This window comes from Panicum virgatum, chromosome 6K, assembly GCF_016808335.1.
Source record: "Panicum virgatum strain AP13 chromosome 6K, P.virgatum_v5, whole genome shotgun sequence".
Taxonomy (NCBI): Eukaryota; Viridiplantae; Streptophyta; class Magnoliopsida; order Poales; family Poaceae; genus Panicum; species Panicum virgatum.
Genome location: NC_053141.1, coordinates 42,665,561 through 42,685,574, shown reverse-complemented (window position 1 = coordinate 42,685,574; position 20,014 = coordinate 42,665,561). Strand labels below are relative to the sequence as shown.

At 46.3% G+C, this 20,014-nt stretch overlaps 1 protein-coding gene and 1 long non-coding RNA gene across 3 annotated transcripts; one reads left to right on the top strand and one right to left on the bottom strand.

Annotated features, from left to right (window-relative positions):
• Positions 1–8,546: 8,546 nt before the first annotated feature.
• LOC120713727 (wall-associated receptor kinase 2-like) lies at positions 8,547–11,911 on the top strand. 2 transcript variants are annotated; one of them, XM_039999683.1, is made up of 5 exons: positions 8,547–9,517; positions 9,643–9,771; positions 9,993–10,151; positions 10,381–11,127; positions 11,249–11,412. In XM_039999683.1, exons 1-5 carry the CDS (start codon positions 8,596–8,598, stop codon positions 11,263–11,265), a joined length of 1,974 nt encoding a protein of 657 aa, XP_039855617.1. In that variant the 5' UTR covers positions 8,547–8,595; the 3' UTR covers positions 11,266–11,412. The 2 variants fall into 2 exon arrangements, with proteins under 2 accessions (XP_039855617.1, XP_039855616.1); XM_039999682.1 differs by having other exon boundaries at positions 8,554–9,517; positions 10,381–11,911.
• Positions 11,912–12,100: 189 nt separating this feature from the next.
• LOC120713733 lies at positions 12,101–12,665 on the bottom strand. Its single transcript, XR_005691258.1, has 2 exons — positions 12,439–12,665; positions 12,101–12,333 (listed from the first exon to the last, which is right to left on the bottom strand). It is a non-coding gene; the product is annotated as an uncharacterized LOC120713733 (long non-coding RNA).
• Positions 12,666–20,014: the final 7,349 nt, after the last annotated feature.

The following is a 20,014-nucleotide window of genomic DNA, read 5'->3' as shown; positions in this document are numbered from 1 at the left end:
GTATCATCGGATGAACCGACGTGAACAAACTTGGTCACGTCGGATCAACCGGTGATACTACTGAAAGTTTTCCTCGCTGCCTGCTCTATCTCACCGGTTCAACCAACGTAGTTCAAACAGGTGCGTCGAATCAACCGGTGTTTGCTATTCCCTGCTGCCGGCTCTGTGACGTCAGTTGAACCGGTGGAGTATTTCGTCACACATCAGTTTAACCGGTGTTAGTATACCGTGCTGGTTTTTTGTGCTTATTCTTCGTTCTTGATCCGATCTTTTCGCAGCTTGTTTCTAGAGTCTTTGCTTAGTGTCTAGCTATGCTATAGCTACACTTTGCACACTCTAGAAGTGAGGGTTGGGTGCGCTCTAGGGATCAAAGCCAGAACTTTCATTTAAAAGAATTTTTGATCGGCTCCCATTCACCCCCCCTCTGGTCGCCTTTTCGGTCCCTCAATTGGTATCAGAGCTTGGTTAAGGTTTTCAGTACCTTAACCGGTTCGAAAACCATTTGGCGACCATGGCGAGTCTTAGTAAGATCCCTGTGTTTGCCGGCGAGGACTATGCTTATTGGAAGGTGCGTATGCGAGCCTTCTTGCAAACCGTGGGAGCCGAGGTTTGGGAGATTACCAAGAACCAGGCTTACGAGGTGCTTGCCATTCGGACTACACCTCTTCAGGTGTCCGAGCACGAGGCTAACGCCAAGGCTATCAATGCCTTGTTCGCTGGCATTTCTCGTGCGGAGTTCTCACACGTCCAGGGTTTTCAGGAAGCCCACAAAGTTTGGACGTGCCTTGAGAACTACCATGAGGGCACACCTCAGGTGAAGGCCAGACTGTTCGAGACTCACCAGCCTGAATACGAGAACTTCACACAGGGGCCGGGTGAGAGCATTGGCGACATGTTAAGTCGGTTTCAATCGATTGTGAACAAGGTCAATGCGAACAGATCTGCTGATGCCCTTGAGTACACAGAGCATGAGAAGGCTCTCAAGCTGCTCTACGCACTTGACCGCTCTGTGTGGGATCTCAAGGTAAACACGATCATTGAGTCTGCTGGTTACGAGACTCTGACCGTGAATGAGCTTTTCAGCAAGCTCAAGGCCACGTTGGTGGATAACCAGACACGAGCCAAGCTCAATGGTGCCCCTCCTTCTAAGAGCGTCGCTCTTGTGACTGGCCCAGGTGTATCGGGCTCTAACGCTAACTCTGCTCTTGGCTTTTCTCTTGCCTCTTTGCCTTCTGTTACAGATGAGCAGCTGGAGACGTTGGGCGACGATGACTTGTGCCTCCTCATCATCAAGTTCCAGCGCGTCTACCACAACAGGCAGAGGAAGAAGAACCCCAGGTGCTACAACTGCGGCGATCTGAACCACTTCATCACCGATTACCCCAAGAAGTCCGGCGGTGGCCAGAACAACCACTTCGACTACTACTGCCACCGCGACCGCGACGAGGGAGGCTCCAACAAGGAGCGTCGGCGCCACAAGCACCGCAGTCGTGACCGGGGAGGACGCTTCGACAAGGAGTCGCTCAAGAAGCGCTTCCAGTACAAGGCCAAGAAGCGGGAGAAGACCTTTCTGGCGCAGCTTAGCAACCTCGACAAGAGCTCCGACACCGACCGCTCTTCTTCACCGTCCTCCTCCGACGACGACAAGAAGAAGAAGAAGTGGGACAAGGAAGCCACCGGCTTCATCGGCCTGTGCTTGGCGGCCGGTCGGCGCAAGGGTTTCTGCACCATAGCGGGCGAAGCCGATGGTGCTCGTGCGTCTTCAGGTGGACATGCTACACCGACGCACCCCGACTCTTCTCCTGGATCTGAGAGTGATTTAGAGGTAAACTCCACGATCGACCTGCTAGATACAGAGGTCAGGGAGTTGTACGCTGCTCGCGACAACCAGAAAAGACTGCTTAAGGAAGCAGCTAGAGAGCGTAGAAAGCTTAGGGCTGAGCTGGCTTGTGCTAGGGAGAAATCTAGTGAGGATGAGTGCGCTGGCTGCATATCTCACATGAATGATCTTGTTGCTCTCCGTGCCAAGCATGATGAGAACGTCGCGAGCTTAGATGTTGCTAAGACTTCACTTTCTGACGTGTCTCATGAGCTCGCTAAGGCCAAGCATGAACTAGAACTGGTTAAGGACGCTCCAATTGTTAGCGATGTGCTTAAATGTGATGAGTGTCCAATCTTTAAGTCCGATCTAGCTTCGTTGCAGTCTAAGTTTGCTACTGTTGTGTGCGAGCTAGAGGAGATGAAGTCTAGGCTAGTTTTGCTTGGTGCTTGTAAGCTTTGTCCCACGCTTAGGTCGGAGCTAGATGAGAAGAACGCCTTGATTAAGTCTTTTGGGGAGACTAAGGTCGTAGAGTCTGGCTCACCTATTGACTGCTCTGTTTGCCCTGGTTTGATTGCTGATCTGGATAGTCTTGCGGTAGAGAAAGCCAACTTAGAGAATGAGAATACCTATCTTAGGGCAATTCTGAGTTGGGTTTCTAGCAGTGAGCCGCAGTTGGGCATGATGATTAAGCAGTTCAAGCGTGGTGGTGGTTTTGGGGTCGGTTACACCTACACGAAGTCAGACTTTGACAGGTTGTATGGTAAGATTGGCAAGGCTACTGGAAACACTGCTAGAACGAGCACGCAGCCTTCGCTTGTTGACCCCGCAGATGGTGTGCTTAAAGAACCACCGAAAGCACCTCCACAGAAGCAGGTTTGGGTTCCAAAGCCCCATGAGCTGAGGAATCCCCTCGACACGCTCCCTGCTACTGCAGCCCAGGTTGCCCAGAAGAAGGGGGCTGCTCCTCCACGTCCGCAGGCTAGGCCTCCACCTCCCAAGCATGAGGTGAGATACCACTACGAGTTCTGTGACAGGGAAGGTCACCTGGAGGAGTTTTGCTTCAGGAGGAAGCGGGCTGTGAGGCGAGAGCAGGAGAGACAGAACGCGGACATGTACTCTGCTCAGGTGCATGGTCCTTCTCGGCGTGATGGTAGCCAAGTTGCTAGGGCGCGCCGTGTAGGTGGAGGACAGGGAGACGGTGGTGCTTACCGTGCTCCAGCGGGTGGTCGCTTTGCCGGTCGTGCTCCTGGTCGTTTTCAGTACGGCTATGGACCACGGGACCGAGGCTTTGGAGGAGGTTTCCATGCTCCACGCTTTCCTCGTGATGGTGTTCGCCAGTCACGCGGTAGACAGGACGGGGGATACGCTTTGCCTAGTTTTGCTAACCCTTCTGCAGAGCAAATGGCTCGACACTAGTTTGCTTCTCACTTTGCTAACCCCAGTATTGAGATATTTGCTCACCCTTTGTCTCACTACTGATGTGCAGGTTGGAGGCTTGGAGAACAGGTGGATCATGGACTCCGGTTGTTCGCGCCACATGACCGGAAATGACAAATGGTTCTCCAGCGTCACCCCGATGCGCTCAAAGGAATACATTGTGTTTGGGGATAATGGAAGAGGAAAGGTACGTGGACTTGGTGCTGTTCGAGTTTCTGATCGCTTTACCCTGAGAGAGGTTGCTTTGGTTTCGAACCTTGGGTTCAATTTGCTTTCTGTTTCGCAACTTCTTGATGAGGGGTTTGAGGTTCTCTTCAAGGAGGGTTGTTCGCGTGTTTTGGATTCCAGAGGAGATTTGGTTTGCAGGATTACACCTCGCGGTCGGGTTTTCTTGGTTGACTTCTCTAGAACTCCTCTAGGTCCTTCTCGTTGCTTGTTGGCTGGTCCTTCTTCTGATCTATGGAATTGGCATAGGAGACTAGGACATTTGAGCTTCGATTTATTGTCGAGACTTAGCTCACTCGGCCTAATCCGAGGATTGCACAAATTGAAGTTTGAAGAGGACTTTGTTTGCCATCCGTGTCGCCACGGGAAGATGATTGCCGCTTCTCATCCACCTGTTAATCAGGTGATGACCGCTCACCTTGGAGAGTTGCTACACATGGACACAGTTGGTCCTTCTAGGGTGATGTCTGTTGGTGGGAAGTGGTACGTTCTTGTGATCGTGGATGATTTTTCTCGCTATTCTTGGGTCCTTTTCATGAGAACCAAGGATGAGGCTTTTGAGTTTGTTCGAGACTTGATCTTGTGGTTGAAAAATGAGCTACCCCAGGCCATGCGAGCGATTCGCAGTGATAATGGTACAGAATTCAAAAACGCTCGTTTTGACGCCTTTTGCAGTGATCAAGGGCTTGAACACCAGTATTCTTCTCCCTACACTCCACAGCAGAATGGAGTTGTAGAGCGGAAGAATCGGACGCTGGTTGAGATGGCGAGGACGATGCTCGATGAGCATAGGACTCCTCGCAAATACTGGGCTGAGGCGGTTAACACCGCTTGTTACGTGTCCAACCGCATTTTCTTGCGTGCTTTCATGCACATGACTTCTTATGAGTTGCGATTTGGACGCCAGCCCCATGTTGACCATCTCAGAGTTTTCGGTTGCCGGTGCTTTGTGCTGAAAGATGGAAATCTTGATAAGTTTGAGTCTCGCTCGTCTGACGGTATTTTTATCGGTTATGCTTCTCACTCTAGAGCGTACCGTGTGCTGATTATTGATACTAACATCGTCAGAGAGACTTGTGAAGTCACTTTCGACGAGACTGCACCGTGCAATTCTTCTGTCTTTGAAGTTGCAGGAGATGATGAGTTCGGCACCTCCATCTTTGAAGATGAGGAGGAAGAAGCTGCGAAGGGCGATGCTCATGAGCTCTTTGTGATGCTCATGAGTTCGGCACCTCCATCGTTCAATTTGGCACGTCTCATGAGCTCTTTGTGATGGATTTTTTATTTCCATTTGTGTGTCCATGATGGACAAATTTGTGGTGGTTCTCTGAGCTCTTTGTGTGAATCCACGCTCTTTGGCTTTGTACAAATCTCTTTGGATTCACGAGTTCTTTCAAATCGACGATTTTGCGTTCTTGAGAAAACCCCGCTCTTGCTCCGATTTCCTTCGATTCCTCTTAATCCGTGAGGACTCTCGTTGAAATCTTTTAGGGATGTGTTCTTGAAGTCATCATCTTCATTTTCCCAAAATTTGAGCTCCTTTGGAACTGATTTGATCGTTCAATCATCAAGTTTTTCAAAGATCGCGGGCTGGAAAGTGTCTCTGGGCTATGTTTCATCTAGCACCGGATGAACCGACGCTTTGAAATTGTATGCGTCAGATCAACCGATGTATAGGTTGTTCTTGCGTTAGGGTTTTCTGCTTGTCATCTGGTTGCACCGGTGCTTTCTCTCCCTAGAGCATCGGTTCAACCGGTGAGTGCTCTTTTGCTGCTGTTTTGGCCCATTGCACCGACGTATAGGTTTTTCGGAGCGTCGGTTTAACCGGCGTTCACTACGTCCGTTTTGGGGTCTCTCTGGACAACTACACTGGCGTTGGAATTTGATTTTGTCGGTTTAACCGGTGCGTTGTTTTTCTCTGCTGACGGTTTAGTTTCATCGGATGAACCGACGTGAACAAACTTGGTCACGTCGGATCAACCGGTGATACTACTGAAAGTTTTCCTCGCTGCCTGCTCTATCTCACCGGTTCAACCGACGCAGTTCAAACAGGTGCGTCGGATCAACCGGTGTTTGCTATTCCCTGCTGTCAGCTCTGTGACGTCGGTTGAACCGGTGGAGTATTTCTTCACACGTCATTTTAACCGGTGTTAGTATACCGTGCTGGTTTTTTGTGCTTATTCTTCGTTCTTGATCCGATCTTTTCGCAGCTTGTTTCTAGAGTCTTTGCTTGGTGTCTAGCTCTGCTATAGCTACACTTTGCACACTCTAGAAGTGAGGGTTGGGTGCGCTCTAGGGATCAAAACCAGAACTTTCGTTTGCAAGAATTTTTTATCGGCTCCCATTCACCCCCTGGTCACCTTTTCGGTCCCTCATAACTGAATACACTGTTTTGTGCAAGTGATAAATAGTGTCTAGAAGGCAAGGATAATGTCACTTAATTTTTGTCTATATTTGTGCAGCTTTGGGCCAGACTTTAGTATGTCTGAATAGTATTATTTCTACTTTCCCTTGGCTTTTGGCTGTTGGAGAAGGGAAGGGAAGGTTCACGCTTTTCTCTTGGTTGGGCATCGACTGTTCATCTTTGTCGGGCCTGGATCATGATCAATAGATGAATCCCTGGGAGAATCATGAGATGGAAAATGATGAAACCTGAATCTTGATTGTAGTTTTTGGGGGGTAGAATTCAGAAGATAGCTGAGACCAATTGCAAACACTCTTGGTTGTAGTTTTGGCCTTACCTGGAGATATTTAGTTGAAAATGCAGTCACATAAAAGTCAGCGTCGTGTTGAATTACTGATGGTTTGGTGATTCGATTTTTTTATAACTAGGAAAATCCTCTTGATTGTGAGTGGATCTGGCACTGCCATCGCCTTAACCCGGTATGCATCTTTACGAAGATAATCATCCTCGATTCATGATGTTACTCCCACTGGATGGAATGATCTGGACACCACGTTAGACATCTACCTGCATTTTCTTATGCTATATAAATTATGACTGTATTAAAAAATGTTTGAAGTAATTGTCATGTTGCACATCTTTCAGGTTCAGTACATAAGGGACTGCAAGAAAGTATATGGCAGAATACTGAACAATGAAGGCCCAACAAGGGGGACGGCGGCGAGGCGCGAGATCGCCGGCGCAGAGGGAGGGCGGCGGCATAGCGCGAGCACGAGCAGAGGACGGGGTCTTTCGCTGACAGCTGGGCCCCACTAGTCAGATTGATTTAGGGGTCATCATTTGATTGGGCTGACTGGAGTTCGGAGATGATTTCAAACCTCTAAATTTTATGGGCCGGCACAAAAATGCAAAATAGAGGCCCAGATTTGGGCATCCGACTGGAGTTGCTCTAAATTTGGAAAGTGGGTGACTAAAATGAGTTTTAGTCACTCCACTGGAGTTGCTCTTATGTAACTTCATCAAACCAAACACATGGAACAAGTCGATTTGTTGAAGCATCGCCGCTAAAATGTAACATGCTAATTACCGCGCGAACAGAGCACCCACCCATACCAGCGGACTTCCATCTTGACGTCGAGGGAGATGTCTGTCCCAATAATGTTGGCCTCTTCATGACGGTCAAGTACTCGCGAAAGGTAGGGTTGCTCAAGGTAAGCATCTCCAGGAGCATGTGAATCCCCAACATCATGTACCAATGTGCGCTGCTGATGGAGTCAGAGCTCAAGGTGCAGGACAGCAGGTCTCTCAGTATGTGGCCAGTTCAATTGGCATCTGCTGGTCCAGCCGCGGTTCATCTGCTGGGTCATGCGTCCGCGGTGTTGCTGCTGCGTAGTCGCAACGACGAGCGATGCGTCCGTCCAGCTGGGAGGCTGAGGTGCACCGGCCGGTTCCCTGCACGTCGGCCGGTCCCTGCACGTCGGCACGGTGACTCAATCGGATGAGAAAAGCTCTTTTCCAATACGTGCACAACGGTTGGAAATCGGATAGGATTAAAATTTTGTGTGGGACCTATATATGATGGACCAAAAGTCAAAGTACCGCAGAAACGGTCCGTATTTTATAAATAGGTAGAGATTAAGTTGTCATCTGAACATTCGAATTGGCATCCGAATAGTTGAAGGGGGCACCAAGGAATCATGTAGCCAAATGCATGAAAATATTTTCAGCCGAAGCTTAACTACATCTTTAAATATCCAAAATAAATATTTTAGTTCTCAAACTTCTCCATCCGACTCAATTTAATCCTTGGTCCATCGTAGCATGCTGTGTTGGTGCGTTTTATCACATCTGATCAACTATTGTTTATAAAAAAATCAATATTTCTGGGCAGGTTTGGACGTTTCGTTACTTGCACCTGCCCCATCTCGTTTTCATTTTCGCATGTGGTTTCCAGAAAAAGTTCAGAGAATCGCTTGCGTTGATGTGTGTCCAGGGAATCTGAAAAACTACACCTGATCGTCGTGGTAGTTTAGCATAGCATCAACACCCAGAAGACAGGGAACTGTTTGTTGCTGTCTGTGAGCTTAAAGATTGGTAGGTCTCCTGTCTCCTCGACCCACGACCCGGTCTGCCATTCAGAAAATGACCCGCTGGCACTTTGCCCGGCGGGTTTTGGTACGGTGTGGGAACGACGACCGAGCGAGGTCTTTGGGGAGGAAGGAGCAAGCACACCGGCGCACACGTTGCTCCGGGGATGGAGTGGACTGAGTAGCAAGCGACTGTGATGTGCACCGAAAATCACAGGTACGTAGAACCCGGCAGGTAGTTTTAGCTGTAGCGAGGCGGATGGGAGGAAAACAGAGGCGGCCTAGCTATCTAGTCTGTCTAGATGATCATCCTGCACCACAAGCCGATCGATCTTGAGAGTAACTGGCTAGTAGTCAAGGTCACAGCTTGTATCGATTAGAGGATGGAACTCGGAAGATGCCGAAAACGAGAGACCAATTCGTGAGCATCAGTAGTCCAAGTCAAGCCACCGCGAAGAGTTTTCCATCGACGTCGACGAACAGTAAACGTACACTGTGCATATATACAGTACACGGTAGCGACGACTCCTTGTGCTTCCCCGCCCAAACAAGGAAATTAAAGCATCGTGCGCTACGGCGCTAGTGTCATCTTGGCATAACCTACTGCATTACACGAAAACATGGGGAAGGCAGAAAGGGTCGTCGTAGCGTTCGCTGCCGTAGTTGCCGCGCTGCTGCTGCCGCCGTTCGGCGGCGCGGCACCAACTGCGGCGGCAGCTGCTACAAACTGCACCAGGAGCTGCGGCAACATCAGCGTCACATACGCGTTCGGCATCGAGCCCGGCTGCTACCACGCCACCTGGTTCAACCTCACCTGCGACCTCTCCTTCCGGCCGCCGAAGCTGTTCCTGGGCGACGGCACCGTGCAGGTGCTGGAGATCTCCGCCCCCAACGCCACGGTGCGCATCAACAGCAGCCGCGTGGAATTCGCGCGCCGCGGCGGCGGTGGTGACGGCCGCGCCGTGAACGGGACATGGGGGCTCGGCCGCCTCCCGCAAGACGGTCCCTACTTCCTGTCGGAGGACACAAACATGCTGCTGGTGGAAAGCTGCAACGTCCAGGCCGTCGTCCGGGGAGGAGAGGAGAACAGCTTGGTCGCTTCTTGCAGCTCTGTATGTCCGCCGGCTTACCAAGATGGTAAATACTTTGGATATCTTGTGGGGGTTCGTGGCGGCTGCATAGGCATTGGATGCTGTCAGGCAAACATCTATATAGGCTATTCTTTCTACAGCATCCAGATCAACAAGCTTGACGGGTCATTCGACCCCGGTACAGAGTTATCAGACTACATCTACATAGTTGACCAGGGTAACAATTATACCATTATGAATGAAACAGCGACTCCTGAAACCAGGCAAACGCTAAACTGGATGATAGCTTATAACATGACATGTCCTACAAATGCGTCTGCCCCAGAATGCCGCAGTGCCTACAGCTCTTGCCTAAACACGTCAGATTATGCCATGGGTCCTGCTAAAGGGTACAAGTGCCAGTGCTCTGATGGTTATCAAGGCAATCCTTACATCGCCGATGGATGCAAAGGTATATAGCAATAGAGTCAGAGTAACTGCTTTTTTTTTTTTTTGAAAAGGTACCCTTGAGCTACATGAATAAGCAAGCTTTACTCAAGTTTCTAATTTTTAAAGTCCATCAATGTGCTTTTTTAGATGTGGATGAGTGCAGTTCTCCAGAGAGCTACCCTTGCTACGGCAAATGCACGAACACGCAGGGAAGCTTTATCTGCCAGTGTCCTCATGGCTTCGAGGGCAATGCTTCAGTCCCAAATGGATGCCAAGGTTTCACTATGCAACTCAGATTCATTATTTGCACCTCCTCAATAATAGCTACTAATTATTGCTCATCTATATATATAGCCTCATTATATTTAGTTTTATCCCCCAGTTAGCACACGGCATTACATTAACAATATTGCTTACCGAAAGGTATATATGATGCTTCTCTTTTTCAAACATATAGCGTGCTAACGGTTCTGCTTTGTTGTGCAAGTATGTTTCAGACATAGATGAGTGTCAGAACAAGGAATCACATGGCTGCTACGGAGAGTGCAAAAATTTCCCAGGAACTTTTCAATGCCAATGCCCTAATGGAACCTACGGAAATCCTTTCACAAAAAATGGGTGTCTTATTACAATAACAAAGAAGAATTCCCTCACAGGTGACAAGCCATTATATTATGCTGGCGCCCACCTATTTTCCATATATATTACTGTCATCAGAGCATCAAATGTACTCCTTTTTAATAAGAAACATGCGCTCCCTCACTATTAAGCTTCTGTCATCATCCCAACTAGTTCATTTATGTACGATAAAAAAACTCATTCATTTATGTGGAGTGTGGCTATATATACTCTAATAATCTAGCCCAAATTTTTTTCTTTTCTCAGGTTTAAGCATCGGGCTAGGAGTAGGCGGTGGAATAAGTCTTTTGCTAGCACTCGGGACCCCCTTCATAATACGTAAAATCAAGCTGCAGAGGGCGAAAAACATGAGAGAGAAATTTTTCAATCAAAATCATGGGTTATTATTGCAGCAGCTAGTATCACACAATGCGGACATTGGAGAAAGGATGATTATTACATTAAGGGAGCTAGAGAAGGCTACAAATAATTTTGATAGAGCACGTGTGATTGGTGGAGGGGGTCATGGGGTTGTGTTCAAAGGAATGATAGATCTAAAGGTCGTGGCAATCAAGAAATCAAGGATTTTAGTACAAAGAGAAATTGACGAATTCATAAATGAAGTTGCTGTTCTTTCTCAAGTGAACCATAGAAATGTGGTGAAACTATTAGGATGTTGCCTCGAGACAGAAGTTCCACTTTTAGTTTATGAGTTCATCTCAAATGGAACCCTTTACCAACATCTCCATGTTCAAGGACCAGTATCATTACCATGGGCTGACAGATTAAGGATTGCACTAGAAGTGGCTAGAGCTCTATCCTACCTGCATTCAGCTGCTTCGATGCCCATATTTCATAGAGATATTAAGTCCGCCAACATACTTCTTGATGACAGTTTAACAGCAAAAGTATCCGACTTTGGAACTTCAAGATACATCCCAATTGATCAGACTGGAGTAACTACAGAGGTTCAAGGAACAAAGGGTTACCTAGATCCCTTGTACCATTACACAGGTCGACTAACAGATAAGAGCGATGTTTTTAGTTTTGGTGTTCTTCTTATCGAATTGCTAACTAGAAAGAAACCATTCGTCTATCGATCCGAACATGGTGACAACCTTGTTTCACATTTCAGAAAGCTCCTCGCAATAGGTAACCTTGTTGGCATCATAGATGCTCAAGTCATGGAAGAGGAAGATGGAGAAGTCCAGGAAGTAGCTGCAATAGCAGCAATGTGTACTAAATTGAGGGGAGAAGACCGGCCAACAATGAGAGAAGTGGAGACAACACTTGAAAGCATACTGGTTAAGAAGAAGCAGGTTCCATGTGTTACTACAAGAAGAAGGCATGATGAGGTTGAAGCTCCGGTTCACTACATGTCAGTTGAACTGGTTAGTAACGAATCGAGCAGGCAACACACTATTAAAGAAGCCAATACTAGTGAAGCAAGCAGGCAATATACTATGGAAGAGGAGATATTGTTGTCGGAAAGCTACCCCCGGTGAAGTTTGTACGACAATGAACTTCATGCTTGTTCTGTGATTTTTTTGGTATATGCATTTGCTTTATGGTTGATCTCAGATATATATTTTCTTTCATGGATACTATAAAGTAGTATTGTGTGTCCAGCGTAAATTTTTGTTAATTTGTTTTCACTTTTGCTGTAATGAACACGAAGTTAAAAGGAGAGTAATGGATGTCTCCTTAATTATGGGATAATGCCGTAATTGTATTCTCCAGGCCTGTGTGTGCATGTAATAATGGAGCAAGGTACTCTGCAGCTGAAGGCACATTCCAATCTTGTTGTAAGCTGTTTATTGGGGAAAAGAGCCCAATCTGCTTCGTCGTCCTCTTTCCAATGGCATACTACATTCGTTTGACACTTTGACATCGGGCTCTGCATATTTCTGTTCATTGACAATGTGTAAAGCCTGCAGTGTTCTTGTGCAGAGTATGGCAATTTTTTTTTTTTGAGAGACAGAGTATGTTAACTAAACCTGAGATGCTATCCCTATATTGTAGTGCTGGATCTGGATGTGTCTTTGTACTTTTAGATAATGATTGTTCTGTGCTGGTAACATTGTACAGTATAGTTTGGACAATGAGCTGCTGATCCACGAGCATAATCTGCAATGGAGAAAAGAAAAGCAGCTTGCCTGAACGAAGAGCCACAGCCACCAGCCATCTTTATCAGGATTCCAAATAGAATGGGGGAAGAACCTGAACACAACAGACGAACATTGGTTACTTCATCACCCAGCATCCCAAAAGGAAGAATACTTCAATGGAGAGAATGAAAAACAACATGGAGGGAAGACATTATACATGTCACAGTACTGCTTTCTGTGCTCACCAAGGATGGCTATCACCATTCATTTCCCAATCCCCTTCTTCCATCCATGCCCAAAACCGACGGTGAGCATAGAATTCATGGAGAGGGAGGCAGGCGGCCGAGCCCACTGTAGCCCATGACAGGACGACATCACACTATCCGGCACTCCAGCACCAAACCGGAGGAGAGGAAGACAAGAGCACAGCGTGACAGCGGTCGCTAGCTGGATGCTGGTGCTGGTGTTGCTCCCAGCTCCGTCGCCGCGTCGAAGCGGCCGCCGCCGCGGACAAGACAATGGCGAGAGCAGCTGGTGGGGAGTAGGGTGTTGACGGAGCGCGGAGGCAGCGATGCAAGAGCAACGGAGGGGCATGGGATCGATGGGGTGATTCCTCACCGGCGCGGACTTGACGGGCAACGGGGGTGGGTGGCGTGGGGGAGGCTAGGACGCTTTGGTCGGACTGCTCAGCCTCCTCCCCCATGTCCGATGGATCCCGTAGAGCTTCCCTCCAACCCAACAGCGGCAAATGGAAGCTGGACCCTTTACGCAAGGCGCGGCCACGGAACGCTGCGAGCCGGCGAGTGCAGCCGAGGCGATAAGGGTGTTTGGTCGAGCGCGGCGGCGGCGTCGGCGGATTGGCGGAGCCGCGGCGGCGAGGCAATGCAGGTTGCGGCGCGCAGCTCGCCGTGGGGGTGAGGCAATGGCGGAGCCGCGGAAGTTGCGCTCGAGGGGGACGCCGGCTGGCCACCGACGGCGTCCGTTTTTTTTTTTTTTTTGAGATTAACCGACGGTGTGCGATGGATCTAGTCACCTCTTCCATTTTGTTTGGGGCTATCTGGACATGTTGCATTCAGAGAATCGCTTGCGTTGATGTGTTCGCGAGAGTCTGAGATACTGCACCTGATTCTGACAATCTAGTGTAGCATCAGCAATTCAGGGCGCGTTTAGTTCCCAAAAATTTTCACCCAAAAATTTTCATCTCCCCTTTAAACACACGTATGAAGCACTAAATATAATTGAATAACAAAACTAATTACACAGTTTGGATGTACACGTCGAGACGAATCTTTTGAGCCTAATTAGTGCATGATTAGCCATAAGTGCTACAGTAACCCACATGTGCTAATGATGCGGTCAAAGGCCTCAAAAGATTCGTCTCGCGGTTTCCAAGTGAGTTCTGAAATTAGTTTTTTAATTAGTGTCCGAAAAACCCTCCCGACATCTGGTCAAAGTGTCGATTTGACATCCAAAAAATTTTGTTTTTGGAACTAAACGGGCCCTCAGCTTTCGCTGGGCGTGTTTGGTTGCTGCTAGAACCTAATGTGCACATTTCTCGAGAGAAGGCTATTTGCGAAACCTCTTTATTGATAGGTGTAATTTTTCGCGACGAATCTAATGACGGTAATTAATCGATGATTGGCTATAGTGATGCTACAGTAACTATCTTCTAATTACGCGGTCAAAGGCCTTCTTCAGGGTTCCTAGCACAGGGGTTATAAAGTTAGTTTTGTAAATTGACTTTGTTTGACACCGTAATTAGCTATAAAAATATTATTATTCCTAAGACAAGAAAGAACCAAATTGGGCATCACATTGGATCAAGGCATCGGTGATTGATGTGAGTGCTAAGATTGGCACTCTGATATTTGCAAGCTAGAAAGTAGCTTGCTCTCTACAACATCCATTGTCACACTCTGAAATTTTTGAATTTCAGGATGTAATTAAAATTAAAAAATAAAACAATAATTTTCTCATAATTTTAAAATTTTCTCAACATTTATTATTCTTCACAGAGAATTTAGTATAAAAGAAAATAAATATTGGTTGTTTTTCAAATTAAATGATGTTGTTCTTCTGGTGATGCATTCATGTCACATGCATAGTATTGTTGAGTGTGAAAACCTTTCAAAACGTGTTCTATCATCAAAATTTCTTCTCGGGAATTTTCTGGAATTTTCTGGATTCTTTTCCCATTTTCCCTAGAGCAAACTCTAATTTTTAGAGGCTCTTCCAAATCTTCTCATGAGCTCCAAATATTTTATTTGAGTTCGTTAGGTCCCAATATATTTCTAGGATTTTTCCTAGAATTTTCGGGCCATTTGGAATATTTTTCGGACTTTAAATATGAATTCTAGATTTTTCTAGAATTATTTTAATTTCGAAAATAATTAATTCCGAATTTTAAATGGGCTAAGTCTATCAAAAGGACATAAATCTCTAATGGACCTCAAGGGCCCATTCGTGTGTTCCCTAATGGGCTAAAGTCACGTAAGGCCCATTAGCATGGGAGGGAGGTTTAGTACCACATTGCTAGTTGATGTGGGATGGTGAGACTTTTCTCCCTATATATTAAACCAACCTCTCATGGCAACCCCACACAAAAATATAGACTACCTATAGGGAGGCTCCTTGTTTGGGAATCCCTAAAATAATCTTTTCCCCAGAATCCCACCATCCTCCGCATCCGTGCATCTCCGGTGAAATCCGACACCACCCTAGTGCTCAGCTGGTCGTCCTCTTCGTCGTGGTGTCTTCCTTCTCGCGAGTCGTCGCCATTTCGCCGTCGACCCCGTGCCTTCTCCTCGACAAGTTCACCGCCCCAGAGTTTCGCAAGGTAGTAAGGGAGCTCTCCGACCTTTTTTCCCCTCCCCTTCTCGCTCCTGCGCGCGCGCCCGCGCCCGCCGGCTCTGCTCCGCCGCCGCTCGCCACAGAGCCGCCTCCTACAGCGCGCAAAACCCTATCCTCCACCGCCGCGCCGATTGGAGCTCGGAGCCGCCGCCGCGTGGACGTTCTGTCGCGCCCCTGCCGTCTTCGAACCATCTCGGAGCTTCGCGTCGAGGTAGAGGGACTCACCGGCCCGTTTCCCCCTCCCTCCCGCTTGTTTCCGCCCGGTACTGCTCACCGTTGCCGCCGCCCCGCCATGAGCCGCCGCGAGCTCCACTCCGGCCATGAGAGCCCGCGCCGCTGCCCTAGATCACTTTCCCGCCCTGCGCTTTTGCTCCCCGGCCTAGTCGCGCTCGATTTTGGGCCCCGGACAGCTGTTTTCGGTGAAGTTCGGAGACTCTCTGTCGTGTGCCGCCGCCGGCGCTCTGCGCCGCCAGCCCATCCCAATCCACTCCCGCCGTCCGATTTAGATCCAGCGGCCCAGATCTAATATGAACCGAGTCAACTAAACCAAATACCGGTCAACCGTGGTCATTTTTGCAAATAAACCCCTCCGTTTTTCCAAAATCAACACTCCGTCCATCGCAGTTCAAAACTATTTCTGTTTTAGTCCAAATCTTTACGGAAAACAGCCTGAGGTTTTCCAAAATAGAACCCGCCATCCTTAGTGCGTAGTTTTGCAAGCTAGCCCCTGTAGTTAGGGTTTAATTTCATTTTAGTCCCTGGTTTCTTTAGAGCTAGCCCCTGGAAGTTTAAATCTATCGCAAACAAATCCTTAGAACCTTGTTTTAGCCATAACTTCTTCGTTTTAACTCTGTTTTCATCGATTCTCGCACTCACGTGATCCTTGTGACGTGTGAGATAGCTTTATGACCTTGTTATCCTCTGTGAGCACAGTTTTCTATGTCTTGCAAATCTTTTCCGCTAGCTCTTAACTCTATAGTTAATCGCGACTAGATCCCTGAAACATTGTTTATCCCATAGAATCGTCGTTTTAGTTCCGTCTTCCGCGTTTCTTGAGCTCTCGTAACCGTAGTAGCGAGCTCTATCCTTTAGTACACTCTTTTAAAGTCTTTTCTCTATTTTGGTGTATTGTTCTTAGTTGTACTTGTTGTTTGCTTTGTATGTTGTCCGATGATTGCTGCGAGTAGAAGGATCGTTGTTTGAAGATTGAAGATCAAGAATTCCAAGTGAGCAAAAGCTGAAGAGCAGTAAGAGTAGCTTTTTCGTTAGAGAAAGGCAAGTGACCCTAACCATCTTTCTATCTATGCTTATATACAAGAGTACTTGATTTAATTGGAACATGGAGAACCACCCAAGAAAATTGTACAACCACAATACTATATGACTCTGGTCTTAGCTAAGTAATTAGATGAACTATATGTTGTGTTGGGGTTGTTTCGCTTGGTGGTTATGAGTTTGTGTTGTGGAGCGGGTGAAGAAAGCTGTGTCTTCTGAGGGACCGCAATGGCAGGGACCAACACATACATATAGGGATTCTTTGTAAAGGCCTCGTAGCGTCCCTATGCAATCACACCTAGGAAGTGTGGTATTGTGCCTAGCTAGCACATTGCTTGGTTGGGTTCAAAGTTCTTCGGAACTTTTACGCGAATTGTGGTGAAAGTGTACAACTTCTGCAGAGTGTAAAACTGATATATCAGCCGTGCTCACAGTCACGAGCGGCTTGGACCCTCACATGATTAATAAACTTAAAGATGGAATTAAATCATTTTCTGGTTATTTCTTGTGGCCTTGCTGAGTACCAACCATAAGTGTACTTACCCTTGCTTACTGCTGCTCAGAAGGAGAAGGTGTGAGAAGTATTTTGAAGATGATGCTGAGTTCTAGGCATGCGCAACCCCCAGTCGATTGCCTGTGAAGTTTGGAGCCTTCGTTTCCAGGATAAGCTGTATAACTCTGATAATCTTTTAATTATTGCTTTTACGTGATACTGTTACTGATTATTCACTTATGATATCTCTATATGTATGAAACTTGATCCTGGCATACATATAGTTATGCATTCGGTTTTGTTCTTAAAACCGGGTGTGACAGAAGTGGTATCAGAGCTGTATCGACTGTAGGATGCAAGCCTAGATAGCAATAGCCGTGTTCTAAGGTTTCTTTTGATATCAAATCTATTCCAACTTGTTCTTTGACCCCCTCCATTGAATATTCTCTCTTCTTAACTATTTTCTTTTCTCAATCAACCTTGACAATCTTTTTCTCACCTATCTATCTTATCATTTGCACTTTCTCATTTGCAAATGTAAAAAAAAATCTTAAACTTTCTATTGACCTATTGTCCTCTTGATAAATTTTATTTTTGATAATCAATTCTTGGTCAAATACCCTTTGTTGTTTCTCAACATCCTCAATCCTTCCGTTTATTCTTTTCTCTCCTGGACACTCCTTGATTTTCTTATAAATTTATCTTTATTGATATATCTTTCTTTTCTTTATTTTATCTAGCTTTCTCCGTTGAGCCTCTCCTCTTCTTTCCAAATAAATATCGTTTTGAAATCATCTCTTGACTTGGATTTCAAAGTATCTCTTCTGATTCAACATTCTTTAGATTATCCGTGCCACGTATCCTAATGCCAGTCTAAGTCGTCCGAAGAATGGAGCTACTAGTTCATCATGAGGAGTCAAGTCGAAGCAGTTGGAAACTATACCATCTGCTAACATTTCTGCTCATGATGGACGAAGAATTCGGAGCACCACCAAAGAATCAAGCCTATGCAAGATTGTGACACTCTCACTACTAATGCAATCACGATGGTGGAGTCAACGCTGGACAAGCTGAAAGAAGCACGTGCCATCAATGTTGAAGCTGGAAGAAATAACCATGCTTAGGAATACCCCTTCTAACTCTATTAACAATGTTTAGCATCGTTCTTTGATCATGTTGACTGGTGGAATTCGGTGTTTGCATGATGATACTTGGTTTTATGACCTTGTCTGTTTCGCTTCTTTGTAATGATTGTTGGTGTGTTGTGGGTCTTCTACCTACAATGACATCAGTTGTCTAGCTGAGTTCTTATATACCTCCCACCTCCTTGTTATCTTCTATCTTTCTACCTAATCCTTTAAAGGATGTCAAGAAAGAAGTTTATGGCAACGCTGACAGCAATAGTAGAAACTTCCAAGCATCTGAAGCGGCTAACAGATGAAGCAAGTTGAAGCCAAGAATGACCTCTTTTCCTTTCTGTTACCTCTAGATGGCAAGTCCCAACAGAAATCGAGAAGATAGAGCCAATAAAGAAGACCTCAATATTTCAGCACAAATTCAAGGAGCACAAGCGATGGTTTCAATCAGGGTCAACATCCAACAGCATGTCACAAAGCAAGCCTTATTTCCTAGCAGCCACAACCCTGATAACTGTAATAATCAAGCCCCAACTGGTCTACCAACGTTCGATAAAGAGGAGCCGTTAGCTATGCAAGCTCATGTCTTACAAAGAAGGTTGCAGTCTGAAACACCAACCCCAGGTAACATGGAGATGACCAAGGCAGAATTCCCCACCGGACCAGTGAAGAGGCAAGTAGCTGAAGCATGGAACAATGAAAAGCGTAAGAGGAATTATGAAGCACCAAAGCCACTGATAGAGGAGCAACATGAGATTAGTAAGACTCCAGGAACATGTCAATGTTGTGAGCGTTATGGTCGTCCGTGTCTCCAAAAAGATAGCTTAATGAAAGAGAAGCAAGACAACGTTACCATTCAGATATCAAAAGGAAGTTATCTACCCAAGATCCAGTCATAGAAGGAGCCCCCCCCCCCCCAAGATGAAGACAATACTCAGACTATGAATCTCGAGGATTGGACTATCACTTTCAAAGAATATCAGCCTAAAAGAAGCAAGCAGCCTAAGAAACAAATTAGTAAAATAAGCCAAGAGAAGATGGAGTTACCACAACCCTTGGCAGATAACGGTACTCAACTTAGTTTCAATCAACCACAGACAAAAGATGTTCAACCTCCATGTGACCCCTCTGCCAAAAAGGATCCTGATGTACAAGCCATTCCACCAAGAGTTGTGGAGGAGCAGAAAAGTAGTCGGGATGGACGTACTAAAAGAGTAATGTGCTATAAATGAGGTGAAAAAGGCCACTATGCCAATAGATGTCCCACAAAATGATAAAGTCGAAATGGGTATGCTAAAAGAGTGTGTTTTGGATGTGGTAAAGAAGGGCATTATGCCGATAGCTGTCCAACAAAGTTTAAGAAGACCAGGTCCCGTGATGCTCAATTATATTGCCTCAAGTGTGGAGAAGACAGACATCTTGCCAGTTGGTGTCCCAATAGCCCCGCACTCGGTCAGACATCATCAGATGGCCCCCTTGCCAGGACGGATGATCAGGATACTTCAGCCAGATAAGGATGCCATCAATCCCCAATGCTCAATTCTCATGCCACATCAAGTCACCAAGATATCAAATCCAGAAAGAAGCAATCAAGCTCTATTCAAATCACTTTATCAAGGTACGAAGGATGTTCTTTGAAAGATGTGCCAATGATGTTGAGGAAAGAGTGGGTAGATGAAAGAGGAAATAGACCGAGTAGGCATAAATTGTTTTTGTGTGAGTTGCGAAGAATAATGGAGCATGCTTGAAGAGGTATTGTAAGAATGAACGACCTGGAAACAAAGTTATATATGTTGGATGCTACCCACCTAAACCTTTGTCTCATGCTAGCCTTGTGAATCTCGGGACGAGATTCTTTTTAAGGGGGTAGTTCTGTCACACCCTGAAATTTTTGAATTTCAGGATGTGATTAAAATTAAAAAATAAAACAATAATTTTCTCACAATTTTAAAATTTTCTCAACATTTATTTTTCTTCACAGAGAATTTAGTGTAAAAGAAAATAAATATTGGTTGTTTTTCAAATTAAATGATGTTGTT

Coding starts and splice junctions, on each gene's coding strand:
- LOC120713727 (XM_039999682.1), top strand. CDS start 8,596: ATGGGGAAGGCAGAAAGGGTCGTCGTAGCGTTCGCTGCCGTAGTTGCC. Junction 9,518..9,642: donor CATCGCCGATGGATGCAAAG/GTATATAGCAAT, acceptor GTGCTTTTTTAG/ATGTGGATGAGTGCAGTTCT. Junction 9,772..9,992: donor AGTCCCAAATGGATGCCAAG/GTTTCACTATGC, acceptor AGTATGTTTCAG/ACATAGATGAGTGTCAGAAC.